Here is a 21386-nt window from a genome sequence, read left to right as displayed (position 1 = left end):
ACTAAGAAAATAACAGAGATAGCTGTTAGGAGAACCTTCCAGAGGTTGATCTGCAGGCTGTCTCTGCAGCCCCAAGACATTGTGGGACTGGAGCTCTCAGCTGGAGCCTCTGGCTCCTCACTTAGAGAATAACCTTTGAGGGGAGAGTTGTCCAAGGACCCTCCTTCACTTGAGTTTTTCCTTTCATCATTTGCTGAAAGTTTGGGTATCATCTTTTATCGGAGGTTGTCACAAGTGAAGAAAATGGTGTGGTTTGCTGGTGAAACAGAATTAAACCTTTGGCTAAAACTCTAAGCCTAACAGTTTGGCTGTGCCTTGACTCTCTTCTCTCTGACTCACTCCCTCCCGCTTCAGTGGCTCATCCGGATTGTGCGTAGGCGCGAGATCAACCATGAGCTCCGTTGCAGTTTTGACCCAAGAGAGCTTTGCTGAACACCGAAGTGGGCTGGTTCCGCAACAGATCAAAGGTGACTGCCCTTTTGTGCTCGTCTTCTCACTTTGAGACACCGCTCCTTCCAAATCTTCGTCAAACCTTATGGCCTTTGAGAAGTGCCTTTTGGGACGGTAGCTTTGGGGTTGAGCCTGGGATCCCACTTCTTACCTGCTCTGTTTCTCATGCCGGTGCGGCCCTTGTGTGCAGGTGTAACTGGGCAGGAGTGACAGATATTTCTGGATACAAAAAGATTTGAAGTGTGGGCCACTTTCTGGAAAGCCAGTAATTTTGATCGTTGGTAATTAAAATGAGATTCTTTTTCAAAATTGCTGTTCCCCAGTTGTGCTGAACTAAAATTCCTCAAAATCTGGCATATGTTTACAAAAACAGGGTAACTTGATTTTGAATGTTAAATTTTCATCTGTAATCTTTCAACTGGATGTAGATTATATAAAATTTTCAGGTGAAAGAGTAGGTTAACAATCAATTGTGAGTTTTTAAGTTTAATTAAAATTAAAAATGCACTTTGTCAGTCACATTGGCTGTGTTTTAAGTGCTCGTTTCCAGGGGGCGGTGGACACCCAAATACTGCAGAGTGCCTGCAGGGCTCTTTTCTACCTGATGCAACACCCCTGTAGAGTCTGCACTTCTAGATGAGAAAAGCAAGGCTCTGACAGGCTCCAGCTGCTTGTCAGCACTGAGTCTTTATTGGCGTCCTGGGATAGCACAGCCACGCGGCTAGAAGTGATGAACCCTGAGTTGGACACAGGCCTGTCTGATTCCAAAGGTCATCTCCCTGCTCTGTGTGCACATCCATTCACAGTGGTTTTTATTGGGCCCTGCCATTGCCGGGGCATTTGGGGTGATCCGAAACAGTCACACTCCTGTTTTCACGGAGCTGTAGTTAATGGGACAAAAACGTGAATGATGAGGGCACTGTGGGGGATGGAAGCGATTAATGCTCTGGGGCCTGGTTTCCACAAGGCTTGTTGTGCCTGTGAAGTGGGGGCGGGGGTCAGAGATGGCAGCTCCCGCGAGGGTTATTCTCAGTACCGTGCGCTACAGTGGGAAATCGGCTGGAGTCTGCCTCACAGGCAGTGCTGAGCAACAGCATTATTTTGTTCTGCAAATTTAAGGGCTGGTTATGTGCCAGGCATTGTCATAGTTGTGATTTGTTTAAGCACAGGATCAGAAGGGTCTGGGGCTTAAATTCTTTGTGGAAAAGCCTGTTTTCAAGGAGGAGTGGGGCACCTGGTGTCTGAACTGACCGCTCACAGGGAGGCTACCTCTCCAGGTGACATGCCGAACCTGAGGGCGCGCTGGGCCTGGGGACCGCCTGGGGCGCTTTCCCATCACTGAATGAAGGGATGGGGGGGGCAGGGTGTCACTCAAGCAATTAATGTTGTTTTTCTTCTTTCTTGACATTAAAACTCTCCAAGTGTTTTTTTGTCTAATGTTGAAAGCACTGTACTTCCTTTTAATCTATGTTGGCCGGTCCAGTTGCTACTTTAAATTCAGAAGAGGAGAGCGACCCTCCAACCTACAAAGATGCCTTTCCTCCACTCCCGGAGAAATCAGCTTGCTTGGAAAATGCCCAGGAGCCTGCTGGCGCCTGGAGTAACAAGATCCGGCCCATCAAAGCTTCTGTCATCACTCAGGTAGAAACTCCATTCTCTCTTTACCTGCTTCTCCAAGTAGGAAGTGGTAGCATCTGATGGAACGGGTTTTGGACACACACAAATGAGTGTGCTTTGGGCTTTCAGAGTATATCTGCCCCCACTCCTGGGGAAGCTGTGCTCATGCTCACCATATAGTCCCAGCGCTCAGAAGGAACAGGTCCCATTGGTTCTTTAGTCCACTGTTGCCCAGTCTCTGCTTCCAGCTGCTGAACGTGGCTTTCCACATCCCCAGCCCCAACAAGAACTTGTCTGTCTTCTCTCCCTCCGTGTCAAAGCAAGTCTTCTCCTCTTGGCGTACGCAACCCCGTTTTCTTGTCTTTCTTTGATCTCATTACCCCATCTCTTTGCTACCTTAACATGGGATATTGGCAGGCAAAGCACTTCCTCTGTGTGAACTCGTGTTGGGTCATGGTTGCTGATTACTTACCAACCATGTGCTGGGAAGTTCCCTTCCCTGAACCTGAGACTCCTAACTAATTGCATCCTGGATCTTTCTGTCTTTCTCATGGCTATCCGAGATGGGACTGGTTTCTCCTCAGTCTTCCTGATCTTATTACCTGCACCACGTTCTACTTAGGGGTTCAGACCCAAGACCAGGAGTCATTTTGGTTCCTCCTGGTTCTACCCTTGCATCTGCTCACTCCCTTCTCCAGAAAGCAGCTAAAGCGAAGCTGAGTCATCAGTCAGCATGTATCCTTCTGCCTGAACTCTGCTTCGTTGCCTTCTCTTGCTGCAGAGTGGGCAGAGGGATGCGGCCCCTTCCTTTCTCCTGCTTGGACTGCACCCCACTGTGCTCATAGTGCCCCGCTGCCTGCCCCTTTTCATTGCCCTCACCCTTTTGCTCTTGCTCACCTCTGAGCGTGGTTGTTCTCAGTGTCTCCCTGTCCCCCAGCCCCTCTCTCCTCCCTATTTCCTCCGCTGCACTCGCTGCCGCCTGATGCTTCCTTGCTGTCCGTTTGTGTCAGGGAGTCGTTCTCTTCACTGGAGCGCCAGCCTCCTGCCTTTGGGGGCTTTCTGCCTGCCTCCCCACCCCTGTCTCTCAGGGCCTTGGAGCTGGGGCAAGGAGAGGAGTGGGGATACTTAGGAATGAAGGAACTCAGGCTCGTTACTCTGTATGTTCAGTGCCTAGACATTTACACGCCTTCCCATCTCTTGATCTCTTCACCTTCCCTTTTTGACCTTTCCTGAGCAGGTGTTCCATGTACCCCTGGAAGAGAGAAAATACAAGGACATGAACCAGTTTGGAGAAGGTGAACAAGCAAAAATCTGCTTGGAGATCATGCAGAGGACCGGTGCCCATCTGGAGCTGTCTCTCGCCAAAGACCAAGGCCTCTCCATCATGGTGTCAGGGAAGCTGGACGCCGTCATGAAAGCCCGGAAGGACATTGTCGCTAGACTGCAGACTCAGGTGGGTATCGCCAGCCTAGTCTTCCTGAGTGGGTGTGTGCTCCAGCCCTGTGCCACTGCTCCAAAAGATACGGCTCTGGCTCCATCAGAGCCGCCCCCAACCCGCCCCCCCCCCCCACCCTGGGGTGGCAAGTCCAGAGTTCAGAGGTAGGGCGGCAACATTGGAAGCCTCCTTGCATTTTTAACTGAAAAAACACTAAATCAGTGACAGAAGTGGGGGACACCTACTGTTTTTGCTATTTGGGCGAATGGAATGAAAGGTAAAGGCTTGTCCCAGAGGTTGAGACACTCAGAGAAGCCAGGCTTGCTGGATGGTAGAGTGAGGACACCACCACAGGTCACTGGTTCCCGGGGGGGCTCAAGAGTCAGCACATTGCTATTTAAGTACACATTTCCAGGTCCTATCTTGGGAGAGTACAAGTTCAAATGTTGTTTGCTTTAAACCAGTTCACATAGTCCTTAGCAGTCTGATAGCACTACTTGGAATTTACTGGGGAACTGTTGTAATAAATAAGTAAACTTGTGATGCATTTCTCCACACACAGCATCACTTAAAGATCAAGGTAAATGCAGAGAATTTTATTAAAATGTCTTATGACGGGTACTTGGGTGGCAAGGTCGATTGAGTATCCGGCTCTTGATTTTAGCTCAGGACATGATCTTGGGGTCATAAGATCAAGCCCCGTGTTGGGTTCTGTGGTTGGCACAGAGTCTGCTTGGGATTCTCTCTCCCTCTCCCTCTGCCCCTCCCTTGGCGCATGCATGCGTGCTCTCTCTCTCTCTCAAATAACTTTTTTTAAAGTTAAAAAAAAGGTCTCATAACAGATACAGCTTTAGAAGGGTTTACTTAGAAATGCGGGTCCAGGGGTGCCTGTCTGGCTCAGTCAGTAGAGTACAACTCTTGGAGTTGTAAGTTCGTGCCCTACGTTGGGTAGAGATTACTTAAAAATATAATCTTTTTTTAAAAAAATAAAGAAATAGGGGTCCTCCCCACCTGACACTGATCGTCTTTGAGCTCACTGGGGAGCTAGCTCCAGAATGTGGTGGCTAGAAGATGGGGCACTGTGGGGCAGGAGCCAGGGGCTCAGCAGGGGGAGAGGATTTGCCCTGGGCTGTCCAAGCTCTCTCACTCGGCCATATGGGGCCTTGGGACAGTCCCTAAACCACCCACCCCCCCCCAACTAGCTTCAGAGAATGAAATCAAGTGTAGGCACTTGAAAATGTTGTGTGTTAATTGCTTCATGTTGTGGCTGGTGCAGAGTAAGCTCTCAGACTTTTGCTTTTACTAGTTGGTGAATATTTGAGTATTTTATGATTAAGAACTGGGCAGGGAGGGAGACCTGAACCACTCCACCCCATCCTCACCGCCATTACTTTAAAGCAAATCCCAAATACGTTATTTACTTGCAAATAATTCAGTGTGCCCCCCCCCCTTTTTTTTTTAAAGATTTTTATTTATTTGAGAGAGAGTGAGAGATCACAGAGGGAGAGGGAGAAGCAGACTCACCGCTGAGCAGGGAATCCAGTTGTGGGGCTCCATCCCAGGACCCTGGGATCATGACCTGAGCCAAAGGCAGACGTTTAACCGACTGAGCCACCCAGGTGCCCCTGTTTTTGTTGTTTTTTAATGTAATCTATTAGGCTGTTAACTCATTAAAATTAATAGTAATTTCTGGATATATCCATACTCAACCCGGTCTATTTATGGACTCCCGTTATCTCTACATGTCTTTCTGAGTCTCCTTGTTTAAATCCGCATCCAAACAAGGCCTGCCTGCTGTGCGTTTTGGGTTCACGCCCTCTTTCATTCCTCGGCAGTGCCCTCCCCTCCATGCCTTTATTTTTTGGGGACAACAGGTGTTTGCTTTGTCTCACTGTCCATCACTATTTCCTGTAAACTGGTGGTCACATCCTGGGGCTTGGTTATTTTCACATTCAGCTTCCTTGTCTGGCAAGAAAATGTGTGTCGTTGCTGTTGATTCCCAGAGGGATCACTAGACTCGGGAGTCTTCAGCACATCATCCATTAATAAAGTTCCTGCTGATGACGGTGTGGATGGCAGCTTTCTGTCCCCCTGCCCCACAGTAGTTGTGTTCTTGTGAAGAACTTTACTCTGCTGGTTGCACAGTGTGGAGACTGCGTTGGGGCTGTGGCATCTCCAGTGGGGATCCATGAATCTCTCCGTGCCATTATGAACTTCTGATGTGTTGATGAGTTGTTAGGGTGAAATTGCATCATCTTTGGACAGTGGGACCCCTTTCGGGTTGGCACCATGCGGCTTTCTGGGGTGACCATTCATGTCCACCATCTCCTGATCTCTAACATGGAGAGTTGCGGGCTGACCTAACGTCAGCTCTTATCCAGGAACTCTTCACCTTTTTAGTAGGACATTGCATGAGTTCAAACTGATCATTCTAATGAAGAGAAGACGAAAGATGATGGAGTTTTAAAATCACTAGAAGGAATGTATGTTCTCATCTTGAGATATAGTTAGGTTGGTACAAAGTCAGAGCTCTGTAATAAGGTTCAGTCAGAGACCGTCTCTGCACCCGGTCCCTCCCTCCCCTGCCAGCTGGCCATTCATAGTCTTTGATGGACCCTTCCCTTGTTCGGGTTTGAGAGTAGAAGCAGAAGATAGATGACTTGCCGTAAGAACCCTGTTCTGCACCTTGTTTTTTCCTGCATAGTTTCTGGAGGTGTCTGCGTATCAGCAAATAGTGGCTCTGCTCCTTTCTTTGTACAGCTGTGAGATGCTCTGTGGGTGTGCTGTAATTTATTCAAGCATTCCTGGTGATGGGCATTTGGGTGCCTTCCCGACTTTTCTGTTACAGATCGTGTCGCAATAAAAACCTTGTGTATATGGGATTTCCTGTTTTACCCGGTGTGTCTCAAGATCCATTTCCTAGCAGTGAGATGGCTGGGTCAGAGGGCAGCACATACGTAATTTTGCAGTAGCTGTGAGCCCTGTCCCTCAGGTGCTGGGCATTATGTGCATTCCCATGGGCCTCCACCACAGCCTTGCCATGCCCATCAAAGGCTTGGGCTTTTGTCAGTCTGGAAAGTAGCTGAGTGTACTTTTTATTTGGATTTTTCAGATGAACAAGATTGAGTGTCTTTTTAATATCTAAGGGCCATTTGCATTTTGTTCTGTGCACTGTCTTTTCTTTGGCCTTTCCTATCAAGTTAGAGTTGTCCACCTTGCTCAGTGTCTTAGGGTCCTTAAAAACCCTGTACCTTACAGACCATGTTTCCCACATTGTGATTTGTTTTTTGATCTTGGTGTGTTTTGCTATGTGACTTTTTATTCTAGTGCAGTCAAATTTCATTATTCTTTTTGTTCTTTTGAGGCCTTCTTAGGAAAATTTGCTTCACTTCCAGGTTGTAAGAAACCTAATCTTTTCTCTGGTGCCTGGAAGGGGGGCTCTTCCGTTTCAGTTCCTGATAAGTTTGGGATTTCTCGTGAACAGTGCGAGGTGCAGACCCACCTTTGTCCTTCTCCAGACGTCTGTTAGGTTGCCAACACCAGTTTTAAGAGTTTTCCCCCAGTGATTTGATTGGGTGTTTTTATGAAGTCCTAAATTTTCATGTTAACTCGGTTCTTTGTGTGGGTTTTCATATCCAGCATGTTGATCTGCCTCTCTGTGTACTAGTGTTCTGTTCTCATAGTAGTGGTCTTATATTTATATCTAGTACAGTTGTCACCACCCCTCCTGTACTGTCCTTTTTCAGGATTTTCCTGCCCCATTCTTTTTCGTTCTACCATGCAAACTCTGTAATCCACTTTTTGCTCAGAATTCCATTAGATCTTTTAAGGAGTGTTTTGTGATTTCTAATGCACATATCCCACCTCTGTTGTTGGGTTGTGTCTAGCTACTTTGTTTTTTTTTTTTTTTTTTCCTGTTGGAATGGCCATTCTTTCCCATTACATCTTCTAATCGGTTGCTGTTAAAGTTGTTGATGCTGGATTCTTATTTTCTTCTCCCTGTTACAGATATCAAAAGTTTTAAAAAGTTGTGGGTTCCCAGGGTTCCCCGGGGGTGCAGGCCTGTGTTCTTCCTTGTCCCATCTTTCTGCCTCCTTTGCTTCCTCGGGTCTCCTTCCGTGGGGCCACGCTCCCATGGGGGTCCAGCCTCAGCGGGCGCTCCCCTCAAGCACAGCTCCAAGTGCAGGCTGAGCTGGGTGTGTATGTTTTGTCATGTTAAAAAAAAATAACATTTTTATTTTCTTGCACATTTTTAATCATGAATAGATTTAAATTTTGTGGAGGCGATCACTTGATTTTTTTTTCTCATGTGTAACATTGATTTCCTAATACTGAACCACTTTCAGAGTAAACATTATTGCAGCAGGATTGAGTTATGGTCTGTCTTTTTGCGCTAGTTTATTGCCTCTGTGACACAATGTAACATTTTTGTTTTGAATGTTAAGTGGTATGCCATAAGCTTGTATCCCTGGCTGGCCTGTGAGTCTCTGCTACACTGGTGATGGGAGTGCTGACACTTTGCTTTTTTAAGTCTTCTTGGCAGCTCCTTTCTGTACAGAGTCTGGAAGACTAGGAGCCTCTGTCCTCCTCCTTGCTCTCTGTGACTTCAGGAAGTTGCTTGATTTCTAGTAGTTGGACTCATTGGATGTGAAGGCTTTGGATTATTTCTGTTTTATTTCCTCAAGACAAGTTGTCTATTTTAAACTGGTTGTAAAAGAGATAGAAGAATTTATTATCGGATATAGGGTTCATGTCTGGGGGAAAAAAAAATAGCCTGGGCCTCTGGTTAGTCAATATGTATGTGCTTTCCTATCATGTCCTAGGATGGTGTTAGTAATCATCAAAGTGGAAAACAAGACAGATAGCATTCTTGAATATTCCTGTTCTCGTGGTGGCTTACTGGGCTGAGAAGATGTTGAACAAATAATTACTTCTAAATAATTATGACAGCTGAAGGTGCGACATGGGGCCATGGGAATGTATCGTGCTTGAACTTCTCCTAGCCTTGGGGTCAGGATAAGCTTCCCCAAGAACGTGATGTTTAACTTGAGACTTCTGAGGGATGGGTTGGGGGCTGGCTAGGCAAGAATGGCATTTCAGCCAGGGAGAATATTGTGGAGAAATAGGCTTTTTCATAACCTAAAAACATTGTTGTTTCCTTTGGTTCTCTTCCTGTTGTAGGCCTCAGCAACTGTAGCCATTCCCAAAGAACACCACCGCTTTGTTATTGGCAAAAATGGAGAGAAACTGCAAGACTTGGAGCTCAAAACTGCAACCAAAATCCAGATCCCACGCCCAGATGACGCCAGCAATCAGATCAGGATCACCGGTACCAAAGAAGGCATTGAGAAAGCTCGCCATGAAGTCCTGCTCATCTCTGCTGAGCAGGTGGGGCCAACTGAGGGCCTGGAGTATGTGTACTGGCCTCAGCCCCAGAGCTGTGCCCTCACGGTGTGTCCTGTCCTTTCCAGGACAAACGTGCTGTCGAGAGGCTGGAAGTGGAGAAGGCGTTCCACCCCTTCATCGCCGGGCCTTATAACCGACTCGTTGGCGAGATCATGCAGGAGACAGGGACGCGCATCAACATCCCCCCACCCAGTGTCAACCGGACAGAAATCGTCTTCACAGGAGAGAAGGAGCAGTTGGCTCAGGCTGTGGCTCGCATCAAGAAGATTTACGAGGAGAAGGTAGCGGTTGGGAAGAGCATGTAGGGACTGTCACGTGCAGATGTGGCTGAGGCCTAGCCCTGCCCCTTTCCTCTTGTGTCCAACCGAGTCCAGTTTCCAGTCAGTTAGGAGGTGGGGCTGCTTGGCAGGGAAAGAGTGGACAGAGCTCCGAGCTCTGGGCTGTGGCAGGGCTGCATGCGGCACCAGAGCTGATCGTGTCTCTGAGTTAGTGGTTAGCTGTTAGTTCACCCTGGCGGACTGTGAGGTCTGAACCTCGTTCTTGGAGGTGTGGAGGGAACTTGGGGTCTTCACCTCTTTGAAGTTGCCGTCTCCAGTCTGGGTGGGGACTTAAATTCTCAGGTGATTCTTATGAGGAGAAAACCCAGTTCTCCTTGCTCAGTGGAGTTTTGGGGGTGGGGTGTTCCCCGTCTTCACTTGCTGGGGCTCACAGAGTATAATCTAGGGCTCTGATCTTGCTCCCTCCCTTTTTGGTGACAGCATTCTGTCTCCACCTTTTCCTCCCGGGCCCTTCCCTCTGATGCCCTTACGGTGCTCTTCCTTAGAAAAAGAAGACCACAACCATCGCTGTGGAGGTGAAGAAATCCCAGCACAAGTATGTCATCGGGCCGAAGGGCAATTCCTTACAGGAGATCCTGGAAAGAACAGGAGTTTCTGTGGAGATCCCACCGTCAGACAGCATCTCGGAGACTGTGATACTTCGAGGCGAGCCTGAAAAGCTAGGGCAGGCACTGACTGAAGTCTATGCCAAGGTAACTGCCTTCAGGAGTAGATCACAGCTGCTGCTTGTAGGGCCGGCCTCCCGAATTGCATTTCCAGGGCCCCGGGAGCAGGGACTGTGTCGGGCGGGAAGCAGGAGCATGGAGCCTGGACTGCACAGCCCACCACTCTGCTTCCTGGTTTCCTAGGCCAACAGTTTTACTGTGTCGTCTGTCTCTGCTCCTTCCTGGCTTCACCGGTTCATCATCGGCAAGAAAGGGCAGAATCTGGCCAAAATCACTCAGCAGATGCCCAAGGTGAGGAGGCGTTGGGAATTTGTTACTCAGGGTTCTTCTTGCTTTTGTCCTCCCATTTCTGACATTTGTTTTCTTGCTGTTTATTCTGGGGATGGCCCTGAAGATCGTGGCACACTGTGTGACCATTTCCACGGTTAGCTGAGGAAGAGCAAAATAAATTTTTAAAAATATCTCTGTCATTCTTTTGATCTTTTTAATCAGAGACCGTGCATATTGTTGGGTTTCATGACCACCTTAGCAGACGTGCCCTCTGTCACGGCACAGTAATTTTCCCACAGTTCTGTGTGTGCTCTCGGAAGAGCAGACGTGTGCACAGCGCGTGTGAAGTGTAGAGTGACGGCCTCTTTGAATGCTTTCCATCTCTGTCCTTGACATCTTCCCACTTTTCCAGAGACCACCGCAGCTCCCAGTGAACGCCCACAGGATGGCCTGCCAGAGATCACATCCACCATACTGTCCTCCTTTTCACACTTGGTTTCCAATGACTTATTAGTCCTTTTGCTTTCCTAGCCTCTGAGCCCTGGTTCACGCAGATGCAGTGGCTTCATGGGGCTGTTCTCACTGCCCTTGTCCCATGTTGCCTTCTTGCCTGGTGTATTGTAAATGAGGACAGGGCTGGCCTTGCCTGTGGGACCACCTTTGGGCAGCTGTGCATGAGTTAAAATTCCATCCCTGATATTTGTCTCATTCCTTACTCAAGCAAAGAAGAGTGGGCCTGGGGGCGCCTGGGTGGCTCAGTCAGCAGTTGAGTGTCCAACTCTTGATTTCAGCTCAGGTCATGATCTCAGGGTCATAGGATCGAGCCCCTCGTTGTACTCCGTGCTGAGCTGTTTTAAGATTCTTTCTCTTCCTCTCCCTCTGCCCCTCCCACACACACACACAGTTGTGCCCATGCAGATGCACATGGTCTCTCTCAAAAATTAAAGAGAAGAAAAGAAGAGCTGGCCCGTAACAGTGAAAGTGATACAGGGGATGGGGGGACAGTTGGTGCTGATGTGCTTTCAGTCCATGGTTTTGCTGTTGAAGGCACATCGTGGAGGACATCACAGTTCCCATATCTGGTGAAGGGAGGAGGATTAGACCAGAATAATGGGTGTCCCCCAGCCGTCCCATTCAGCATTCCGGGGGGTCTGTGGACATGCCTTTATATAAAGCAGTTGGGATTGGCTGCTGCCTCAGCAAAGCACCCACGGGTTCTGAGGGCATTGCTACTGTGCTGTCTCGAGGTCGGTCTGTTTCCTGATTCTGCTGTGGTAGGTGCACATCGAGTTCACAGAGGGTGAGGACAAGATCACCCTGGAAGGCCCCACAGAGGATGTAAACGTGGCCCAGGAACAGATCGAAGCCATGGTCAAAGACTTGGTAAGGTGGCCCTTTGCATATTCTCGGTGCTGCTGAAGCCGGGGCATAGCCAGGATGTCATTGCTTGCCTGTCACACATCACGTGGGTGGGTGGGCCTGGGGACACCAGGGGTGAGTGCTGGGCTCTGAGACAGAACCTGGCAAAGTCCGGGAGGGTCACAGATAGAAGGGCCTTTCAGGGGGGCCCAAAGGACAATCTTGGAACAGTGGCTGATGGTAGAGTTCCAGAAAAAGGCCACGGCTGCCAGCTTGTGGACCAGGGTTGTGGTTGCGTGTCTGGGACTGTGGCACATGCTGTGGCCTCAAGAGCTTGTCTCTGGACCCATTCTGTTCTCCTCCTGCAGATTAACCGGATGGACTACGTGGAGATCAACGTGGACCACAAATTCCACAGACACCTCATCGGGAAGAGCGGGGCCAATAGTGAGTGGGGCTGACAGCGCCGAGGGTGACCGTGGTGGGAGAAAGTCAGTTTCAGACTGGGTGTCCTCACCTTCTCCTCGGACTGTGGTTGCTCTGGAGACCTGGGACCTGGTCAGAGGCCACGGTGAAGGCGCACCTGAGCCCAGTGGGCGACATCCCTGGTTTGCAGTCTTCATGGAGTCACTACTGCACAGTCCCCTGGTGGGGCTCCCCAAGGAGTAGGAAAGATCAGGCCTCACGTGCATGTCTTTTGGTGTGGGGAGGGGTCGTCTGGGCATGTAGTAACACTGCTGCCCACGTAAGCTCTGTCAGACAAGGAGGGTGGGTGCGGTTTGCAGGGAGTGTGCTGAGTGAGTGCTCTGCCCAGATGGAGAGCGTTTTCTAAAACCCCACGCCTGGGCGCAGCTTGCCTGTGAGGCCGCCCCACACATCACAGTGCGCTCCCTGTCCCTGTGTCTGAACTGCAGTGGAAGGTGAGAGGGCAGCGCATGGCCCGGCCTGGGTCCTTCCCGAGGTTGCAGGGAACCCACCTGTGTAGACAGGGTGCCCTGCGAGTGTGTCCTCTTCAGTTTTTGCCCGACGTAGTCCAGTTTTCGTTTGTAGTAAGTGTAAGCTTGTCAGCTCTGCTGTATTTGGTGCCAGTATTGCGTTCCCAGGGACTTTACACGATGATAGTGAGAGTCCACGGACGCAAAGTCCATGGGATCTTTCAGCGGTGCCTCCTTGCACACACTGCTCAAACCATGCACACTCTGTAACTTGCTTTTGTTGTTTTGTTTTGTTTTGATTAATAGTACAGTGTCTTTTGTTTAAAGAACATAAGGAAGTGTGGTTCTGACCTTCATTTCTGGTGTCTGCTCCCTAGGAGTGTGAGGCCACCAGGGTGGTTCACATTACGTCTGTCCTGTTTTTGGTTTCATTCCTTCCCCCCCCCTTTTCTTTCATGATCTGAAGTTTCCTGCCCGGCTTCTGAGTCCTTGGCTCTGGTTGTCTCTGCATGTGCTCACGACGCTCCTCGGTGATCCCTACGGAGCTTGGGCAAAGTCTGGTCTTGTTTCATGGGACAAGGCCTGTCCAGGGTGTGGGGGCATGGGTCTCTAACTGCAGACACTGGGCTCTGTCCAAAGAAGGTGACAGAATTCCGTATGTTTTTTTTTTTTTAAGATTTTATTTATTTATTTGAGAGAGAATGAGATAGAGCATGAGAGGGGGGAGGGTCAGAGGGAGAAGCAGACACCCTGCTCAGCAGGGAACCCGATGCGGGACTCGATCCAGGGACTCCAGGATCATGACCTGAGCCGAAGGCAGTCGCTTAACCAACTGAGCCACCCAGGCACCCAGAGAATTCCATATGTTTTGCAAAGACAGTGAAAGCACTCGATTTGGTTCTGAGCTGATGGCGGACTTTGTCTAAGCAGCATTGTGGCCTCCATGGAGCCCTAAGGTGGTCATTGGGCTGCCCTTGTTTTCAGTTCATGTAAAGCTTTCTGATTTTTAGTGGTTTCTGTTTCTGGTTTTTTGAGAGTAATTTTGTGACCTGAGAACAGTGGTTCAGTTCCCAAACTTGTTTCCACATTAGAAACCCCAGGGATCTTTATCATTGGAACAGAATAGAGACCCCAGAAATGAATCCTCAACCATACGGCCAACTAATCTTTGACAAAGCAGGGAAGAATATCCAATGGGAAAAAGTCTCTTTAACAAATGATGTTTGGATAATTGGACAGCCACATGCAGAAGAATGAAACTGGGCCATTTACTTACCCTATACACAAAAATTGACTCAAAATGGATGAAAGACCTAAATGTGAGACAGGAATCCCTCAAAATCCTAGAGGAGAACACAGGCATCAACCTCTGTGACCTCAGCCGTAGCAACTTCTTGATAGACACACCTCTAAAGGCAAGGGAAGCAAGGGCAAAAATGAACTGTTGGGACTTCATCAAGATAAAAAGCTTCTGCACAGCAAAGGAAGAGTCAACAAAACCAAAAGACAACCGACAGAATGGGAGAAGATGATTTGCAAATGACCTATCAGATAAAGGGTTAGCATCCAAAATCTATAAAGAACTTACCAGACCCAACACCCAAAGAACAAATAATCCAGTCAAGAAATATGAACAGACATTTCTCCAAAGAAGTCATCAGATGGCCGGGGCACCTGGGTGGCTCAGTCGGTTAAGCGTCTGCCTTCAGCTCAGGTCATGATCCCAGGGTCCTGAGATGGAGCCCACATCGGGCTCCCTGCTTATCTGCCTCTCCCTCTCTCTCCGCCTTGGCCCCCACTTGGGCTCAAATAAAGAAGATCTTAAAGAAAAAAAGATCTACAAATGGCCAACAGACACATGAAAAAATGCTCAGCATCATGTGGTATCAGGGAAATACAAATCAAAACCACAGTGAGTTACCACCTCACACCAGTCAGAACAGCAAGTGTTGACGAGGTTGTCAAGAAAGGGGAACCTTCTTATCCTGTTGGTGGGAACACAAGCTGGTGTAGTCACTCTGGAAAACAGTATGGAGGTTCCTCAGAAAGTTGAAAATAGAGCTACCCTATGACCCAGCAATTGCACTACTGGGTATTTACCCCAAAGATACAAATGTAATGAAAAGAAGGGGCACATGCACTCCAATGTTTATAGCAGCAATGTCCACAATAGCCAAACTGGGGAAAGAGCCCAGATGTCCATCGACAGAAGAATGGATAAAGAAGATGGCGTATCTGTATACAATGGAATACTACTGAGCCGTCAAAAAAATGAAATCTTGCCATTAGCAACGACGTGGATGGAACTAGAGGGTGTTATGCTAAGTGAAATAAATCAGTCAGAGAAAGACAGTTATATGATTTTAGTCATATGTGGAATTTAAGAAACAAGACAGAGGATCTTAGGAGAAGGGAGGGAAAATAAAACAAGACGAAATCAGGAGGAGACAAACCATAAGAGACTTAATCTCAGGAAACAAACTGAAGGTTGCTGGAGGGGAGGGGGTGGGGGGAAGGGGTGACTGGGTGATGGGCATGAAGGAGGGCACGGGATGGAATGAGCACTGGGTGTTAAGACAATCACTGAACTCTACCTCTGAAATTAATAATACACTATATGTTAATTGAATTTAAATTTTAAAAAGCTTTCGAATACTTCAAGATACTTATGGTGAAAATAGAAGTTATCAATTATCACATAATAAATGTGTCAATTGTATATTTTAGTAAACTATCATTTTCCAAATGATCAATCAATACACAAGTAGAGATCCAAAGTAAAGAAAAAAAAAAAAAAAAGCCTGGATCTTTTAAGGTTTCTTTTTTTTTTTTTTTTTTTGGTTCTTTTAAGTGTTCTAAAGCCCCAGCCATACCCCAGACCAGCTGAGCCTCATCCACAGTGAGGCCCCAGCTGTCAGTCGCGGGATGCTGTCAGGACAATGCCAGTGTGCCTCATCCAGGTGGAGACCATAATCAGCTCATTTGAGAGAACGGAGAATCTTGCTTTGGCGGCCTAATCACCCTCTTTGCTTGTGGGGTGACTGATGAGGTTATTTGGGGCTTTGGCCCTGTTCTGCCAGTGACCCTGTAGTCACTGGTGGAACTTAGTAGATTCTGAGTCCAAAATGTGTTTCCTTTTGTGCTTTTAAGTAAACAGAATCAAAGACCAGTATAAGGTGTCCGTACGCATCCCTCCTGACAGTGAGAAGAGCAACCTGATTCGCATCGAGGGGGACCCACAGGGTGTGCAGCAGGCCAAGCGGGAGCTGCTGGAGCTCGCCTCTCGGATGGTAAGACCTGTGGGCAGGTCCTGTGTCTGGGGAGCAGCGTATTTTCTCCCGCAGTTCTGCAGTGGCTCTGACTTGCTGGGGCCCAGGCCCTGTATGAGGGAGGCCCTGGGGCTCTGCAGCTGGGTCTTCAGCCTTGGCCAAACCCGTGTCTGTGATGCTTGAGGGACCAATTCTTAAAAGCACCCAGGTGATTCCCACATGGAGCTCAGGTTGAAAATTCCTGCTGTGTGGTTATCTGCAACTCCGGGGGTTGGAGGGTGGGGGCATGGGCCCTGTTCCCTGGGCTAAGCTGCCGGCACTGGTGTGTTTTTCTGGATTGTGTGTGTCAGACGCAGATAACCATGCAGCAGTGATTCCCCATTTTGCCTGCATGTAGGGGTCACGGGTGCCTTTCAGAATCCAGAGGCGTTACCTACTGCGTGAGTGATCGTAGCTTAGCACAGACACGTGCAGAACGTCAGGAAAGCCTCAGGCAGGGCAGTGCATGTGCCTCACTGGGGAAGGGAGCAAGCCCCCCACGTCTGCTCGCACCGGTTCCCAAGCCTGGAGCCTCCCCTCAGAGGCCCCCTTTTGACAGTAGACATTCCCTTGTCCTCAGCTGCAAGCCAGTGCATGCGGCCTCCCGCTCTTCCCTGACCATCCCTGAGCTCCCGTCTGGCCAGGGCCCCCTTGGTCTGGGGTGTCTTGTACCTGTGTTGGACTCCTAAACCCTTGTTTTTTTAAACCTGGTGCCAGTCTGATCCAGAATCTCCCCTGAGTTCTTTCAGATGGTTGACTGGTAGTATGTTTTCTTTATCCCAGCTCTGCTTCTTGTGTATTTCTGGTGACATTTTAGTGAGACCTGGAGGAGGGTGAGAACGATGCAAGTTCATTATTCATTCTTAATGATCCACACAGGGCAGTGGTCTGAACCATACTGTGTTCAGGAAGGATCGCTACCTGTCCTGCAGAGTGTTAGGCCTCCTGGTCTCTTGCTCTGGTCAGCACAGAAGCGCTGACTGAACTGCTTTGGTGACTAAGGCTACTTGCAGTACCACTTTCAGTTGAAGGGTCCCTGCTCGGTTGTTGAATTGTACTTCCTTCCAGAGAATAATGCGCAGCCTGTGTTGTTGGAGAGAGCAGGTGTCCTCTAGCGGGTGCTCTCTCCTGGCTGGTGACTCCCAAGGATGCCACAGGGCATTGCTGTGCTCCCTGGGCTCCCGGAGCCTCCTGCTGTAATGTCCTCTACTTGAATTGTGCTTTTAGGAAAACGAGCGCACCAAGGATCTGATTATTGAGCAGAGATTCCATCGCACAATCATTGGGCAGAAGGGTGAACGGATCCGTGAAATTCGTGACAAATTCCCAGAGGTAAAGGTTTCGCAGTGGCATTCTTCAGCCCCCTTGGAGTGATTGATTGCCACTTAGAGATACTCCGTATTTTAGAATCCAGTCCTTACCAGTAACTGAACTTGAATTTGTGATGATTTGTTCCAGGTTATCATCAACTTTCCAGACCCAGCACAAAAAAGTGATATTGTTCAACTCAGAGGGCCCAAGAACGAGGTGGAAAAATGCACAAAATACATGCAGAAGATGGTGGCAGATCTGGTAGGGGGATGTTTCCCATCCTTGGTTGTGATAGCGCTGCCGGTGGCAGAGAGACCTGGGGGGGCGTATCCCATCAGAACCCCTGCTTCAGGGGGCACACTCAGGCCCGGGCTTGGTCTGCCATCAATGGAGGGGTGCCGACAACTCTTAGGACTTCAGTGTTCCGTGGAATTCAGGCGGGGTTCCAGGCTCCTTGTTCCCTTAAGGGATCTTCAGATACCTGGATAAGCTGTCCCATCCAGTGAGGAGAGAGATTTGCACAGGCAGTATGGGGAGCCATTTATTGATTGGCTATTTTCTTAAGAAGCTGGAATGAGAGCCGGCTGTTTGGAAAGTGCTGAGGGTGGTTATTGATGGGAAGGCTGCAGATGGGCTCATGCTTTCTGTGGTTTCTCATGGGGCTTGGACCGAGCTCACCACTGCCTCAGATTGCTGGTGGGTGCGTTCCCAGCACTGAGCTCGTTCACACTGCCATGGCGTGGTGGGGTTTGTGTGTTCTGGGCTTACTTCTCTCAGCCTGGTGGCCAGGACTCCCTCCTACCCATAGTGTCCGTTGAGGGCACCCAACACATTGCTTCTGGATTACGGACCTTGCACTGAACAGGTGGCAGGTTCTATGGGGAGCCACTTTTTATCAAGGTGGCTTTGCATCGGTTGACAGTGGCATGCCAGGTTAGCTTATTGTTGGGTAAGTTATCCCTCCATCTAAAGGTCAGAGGTCCTAGGGGGAGACGAGTAGGATCCAAGTGTGTGTTTCTAATAGCGAATCCTGTCATTTCATACTCCCTCACGGATGAAGGGACACGTCACTGTCCAGCATGATGGCTAATGGTGCCACCTCTTTTGTTTTTAAGGTGGAAAATAGCTATTCAATTTCTGTTCCGATCTTCAAACAATTTCACAAGAACATCATTGGGAAAGGAGGCGCAAACATTAAAAAGGTGACCGGCCAGCTTGTCCCCTGAATCTTGGCTCCCCTCGGCCTGCCCCCCAAAGCCCTGTGCCATTCTGGCTTAAAGTTGAAGGAGGGAGCCTTACTTTCCAGCCCTGGGCTCCAAGTGTCTCAACTGGGAAGTCACTTCTCATGGTCCCCTGTCTCCTGGTAGATTCGGGAAGAAAGCAACACTAAGATCGACCTTCCAGCAGAGAACAGCAATTCAGAGACCATTGTCATCACAGGCAAGCGAGCCAACTGTGAGGCCGCCCGGAGCCGCATCCTGTCCATCCAGAAAGACCTGGTAATGGGGTGTTGTGTGACAGGGCATATGTCAGGCTCCCCGTCATCGTGTCTCATCAGCTCTCCCCATAGCAGTGCAGGCCCTTGGCCGGCCTCCTGCCACACGCCTGGGGCCGTGCTTACCACTAGACCTGAGCAGTAGCACTGGATTTGAGTGCTTGGAAATCATCCTGTCCTGAAGGCATAACAATCTTTTTTTTTTTTTTTTTAATTTTTGAAAAATAACATGTAAGAAACTTCATGTTTATAAAGTATGCAGTTTGGTAAATTTTGACCTATGTTGTACATGTATGGAATCTCCATGCTCAGGATAATGAGCATATCCAGCACCCCGGAGATGTCCTCATGCCCCATTTCAGCACCTTCCTCTGTCCTGCCAGCCCCCACCCCGCCACTCTGCCTGTCCAGCCCTTCATCTGCTTTCAGCCACAGGGGATTGTCGAGTTTCCTGTGTCCTCGTACAAAAGAAATGATGGTGTTTGCTCTCGCAGCTCGAGCTCTTCTCGCATGGAGCAGCTACGTTGCGATGCATCTGTGTTGTCCTGTGTGTCAGTCGGTTTTGTTTCTTTCCTGGGTGATAGGTCCCTGCGTGCACAAATTTTTCGCCTCGAATTTGTAGCTTTCAAGGGTTTTTTTTCCTAGGTTGTCAAGGTTTTTAGCATAATAAAGTTTTTCATAATATTCCCATACTGTGCTTTCACTGTGCTGATGTCTCATGTTCCTGATACGTGTGATTTGTGTCATTATAGAATTATCTTCTTCTACCCTTGGTAGTAGTCTTTGCTCTGAAAGCTGTTTTTTCTCATTAAAGTGGGCTTCTTTAGGCAGCTTTTTTATTCAGTCTTAAAGATTTTATTTATCAGAGAGTGAGTGTGGAGGAGGAGCAGTGGGAGAACGACAAGCCGGCTCCACGCCCAGTGCAGAGCCCTACACGGGGCTCCAGCTCCCAACCCTGAGGTCGTGACCGGAGCCGAAATCAAGAGTCAGACCTTAACCGACTGAGCCACCCAGGCGCGCCAGTCTCTGCCTTTTTTAAATGGAGGTTTTTACATGTAACTACATTAGTAAATCTGTGTGTCATGTATTATGTTACATATTTTATTACATTTGTTTAGTAAGTGTGATTAAATACAAATTTTTTAATTTTTAGAATTGTGGAAAATACACGTAACCAAATTTACCACCTTCGTGTGCGACCCCGGGCATCAGCTATGTGGCTGTCCCCGCCGTTGTCTTCAGCACTTTCCCATCTCCCCAAATAGAAGCTGTACCGGCAAACCCCTCTCCATCCCCTCCCCAGGCCCTGGTCATGGTGGTTTTACGGAGGTGTCCTGCATTTGTTTTCTGTTTGCCCCATCTACTTTGTTCTCTTTTTCTGCCTGCTTTTGGATTTAATACAATTTTCTTACTCCTCTCATCTCCTTTTTGGCTTATTGGACATAACTTTTATTTTTGTGGTGGTTTTAGGGTTTTTAGTGTACATCCTCCACTTAGGCCCTATCTCTAAGTGACTTTGTGCTGGTTGCAGTGCAGTTTGAGAAGCTGCGAACCCCCATTTATCACCCAAGTCTCCGTGTCCACGTCCCCAGCCCCACAAGACGGTGCTGTTTCACATTGGCTTCTTGCACTCGGTGTTAGTAGTAAGTCGGGTCATACGGTCAGAGTGTGTTTAGTTCTGTAAGGAAGTGCCAGACCGTCTTCCAGCTAGGCTGAGCTTTTCTGTGTTCCCAGCGGCGGACCTCAGGCCGGAGGTTTTCTTTCAGGACTTAGGACTTTGCTTCAGGGCCTTCCCAGTGTTTCGGAGGACACATCTGAGGTCCTCCTTGGCTTTCCTCCTCTGCACAGACTTCCTCTGGCTGTATTTAGGATTGTCACAAGGGCGGCAAGCCTTACGAAAGTTACCATGTGTCTGGGCGTCCTTTTCTTCATGTTGGTTAGAGTTGATTGAGCTTCTTGGATGCAAAGACTTTAGCGTTGTCAAATTTGGAAAACCTGGGGTCCTTCTTGATTGACTGATTTTTTAGAGAACGTGTGCATGAGCAAAGGGGGAGAGAGAGAATCTCAAGCACACTCTCCGCTGAGCGCAGAGCCTGTGGGGCTCGATCTCATGACCCCGAGATCATGACCTGAGCCAAAATCGAGTCGGAGGCTCAACTGATTCAGCCCCCCAGGCGCCCCTGCAGTCATTATTATTAAGTAGTTCTTCCTGTCCTTCCCGTCGGGACTCCAGTTACTTGGGGCTAGGCTGGCTGGAGGTGGTCCTGTGGTTCACTGGTACGTTATTTATTTGGGTGGAAAGGAGAAGTATTTTTCCCATTAGTTTCTTTGAATTCATTAATTTTCTGCAGTGTCTAATCTGCCTGTAATCCCATCTAATGTATTTTTCATTTCAGACATTTTCACCTATAGAAGTTCAGGGTGGAATATTTCATTTTTACACATGACACGCTCAGTGTTTCCTTTGGGTTTTTTTTTTTTTTACCATGCGTGCAGTCGTGAAAATGCTTGTAGTCATGTTCTCGACCCACTGTGTCACTTCTGGGCTGTTTTCTGTTCTTTCCTCACTGAGTGATTTCTCTTGTTTCTTTGAATGGTATTTTTTCGTTGGATGCCAGAAATTAGGACGTCTACTTGGGTGGATGCTGGATATTTTTGCATTCCTATAAATGTCTTAGCTTTGCTAAGGTACTTTGAAGTACTTGGCTCCTTTTTGGACTTGCTCTTAAGATACATGAGGTGGGGTCACAGCAGTGCCTGGTCTCGGGTGTTCCTTCCCACTCCTGGGGTGAGGCCT

The 21386-nt window shown here is 48.6% G+C and overlaps 1 protein-coding gene across 8 annotated transcripts in view; it reads left to right on the top strand.

Annotated features, from left to right (window-relative positions):
- Positions 1-21386, top strand: part of LOC110570950 (high density lipoprotein binding protein) — a 72373-nt gene that overhangs the window by 37683 nt on the left and 13304 nt on the right. For 7 of the 8 annotated variants that reach the window (XM_021679043.2, XM_021679047.1, XM_021679046.1 and 4 more), the window contains exons 3-16: positions 355-467; positions 1934-2091; positions 3305-3520; positions 8684-8890; positions 8974-9189; positions 9732-9938; positions 10095-10202; positions 11460-11564; positions 11909-11987; positions 15626-15765; positions 17011-17115; positions 17242-17355; positions 18210-18296; positions 18462-18593. In XM_021679043.2, coding sequence (XP_021534718.1) covers positions 392-467; positions 1934-2091; positions 3305-3520; positions 8684-8890; positions 8974-9189; positions 9732-9938; positions 10095-10202; positions 11460-11564; positions 11909-11987; positions 15626-15765; positions 17011-17115; positions 17242-17355; positions 18210-18296; positions 18462-18593 — 1950 coding nt within the window. In that variant the 5' untranslated portion in view covers positions 355-391. Of the gene's footprint in view, positions 1-354; positions 468-1933; positions 2092-3304; positions 3521-8683; positions 8891-8973; positions 9190-9731; positions 9939-10094; positions 10203-11459; positions 11565-11908; positions 11988-15625; positions 15766-17010; positions 17116-17241; positions 17356-18209; positions 18297-18461; positions 18594-21386 lie in introns of those variants that run through there. The other variant, XM_044913781.1, reaches the window with a different exon arrangement.

The sequence above is a fragment of the Neomonachus schauinslandi genome, chromosome 3 (assembly GCF_002201575.2).
Source record: "Neomonachus schauinslandi chromosome 3, ASM220157v2, whole genome shotgun sequence".
Lineage (NCBI taxonomy): Eukaryota > Metazoa > Chordata > Mammalia > Carnivora > Phocidae > Neomonachus > Neomonachus schauinslandi.
This window is presented reverse-complemented; position numbering and strand designations above follow the sequence as displayed.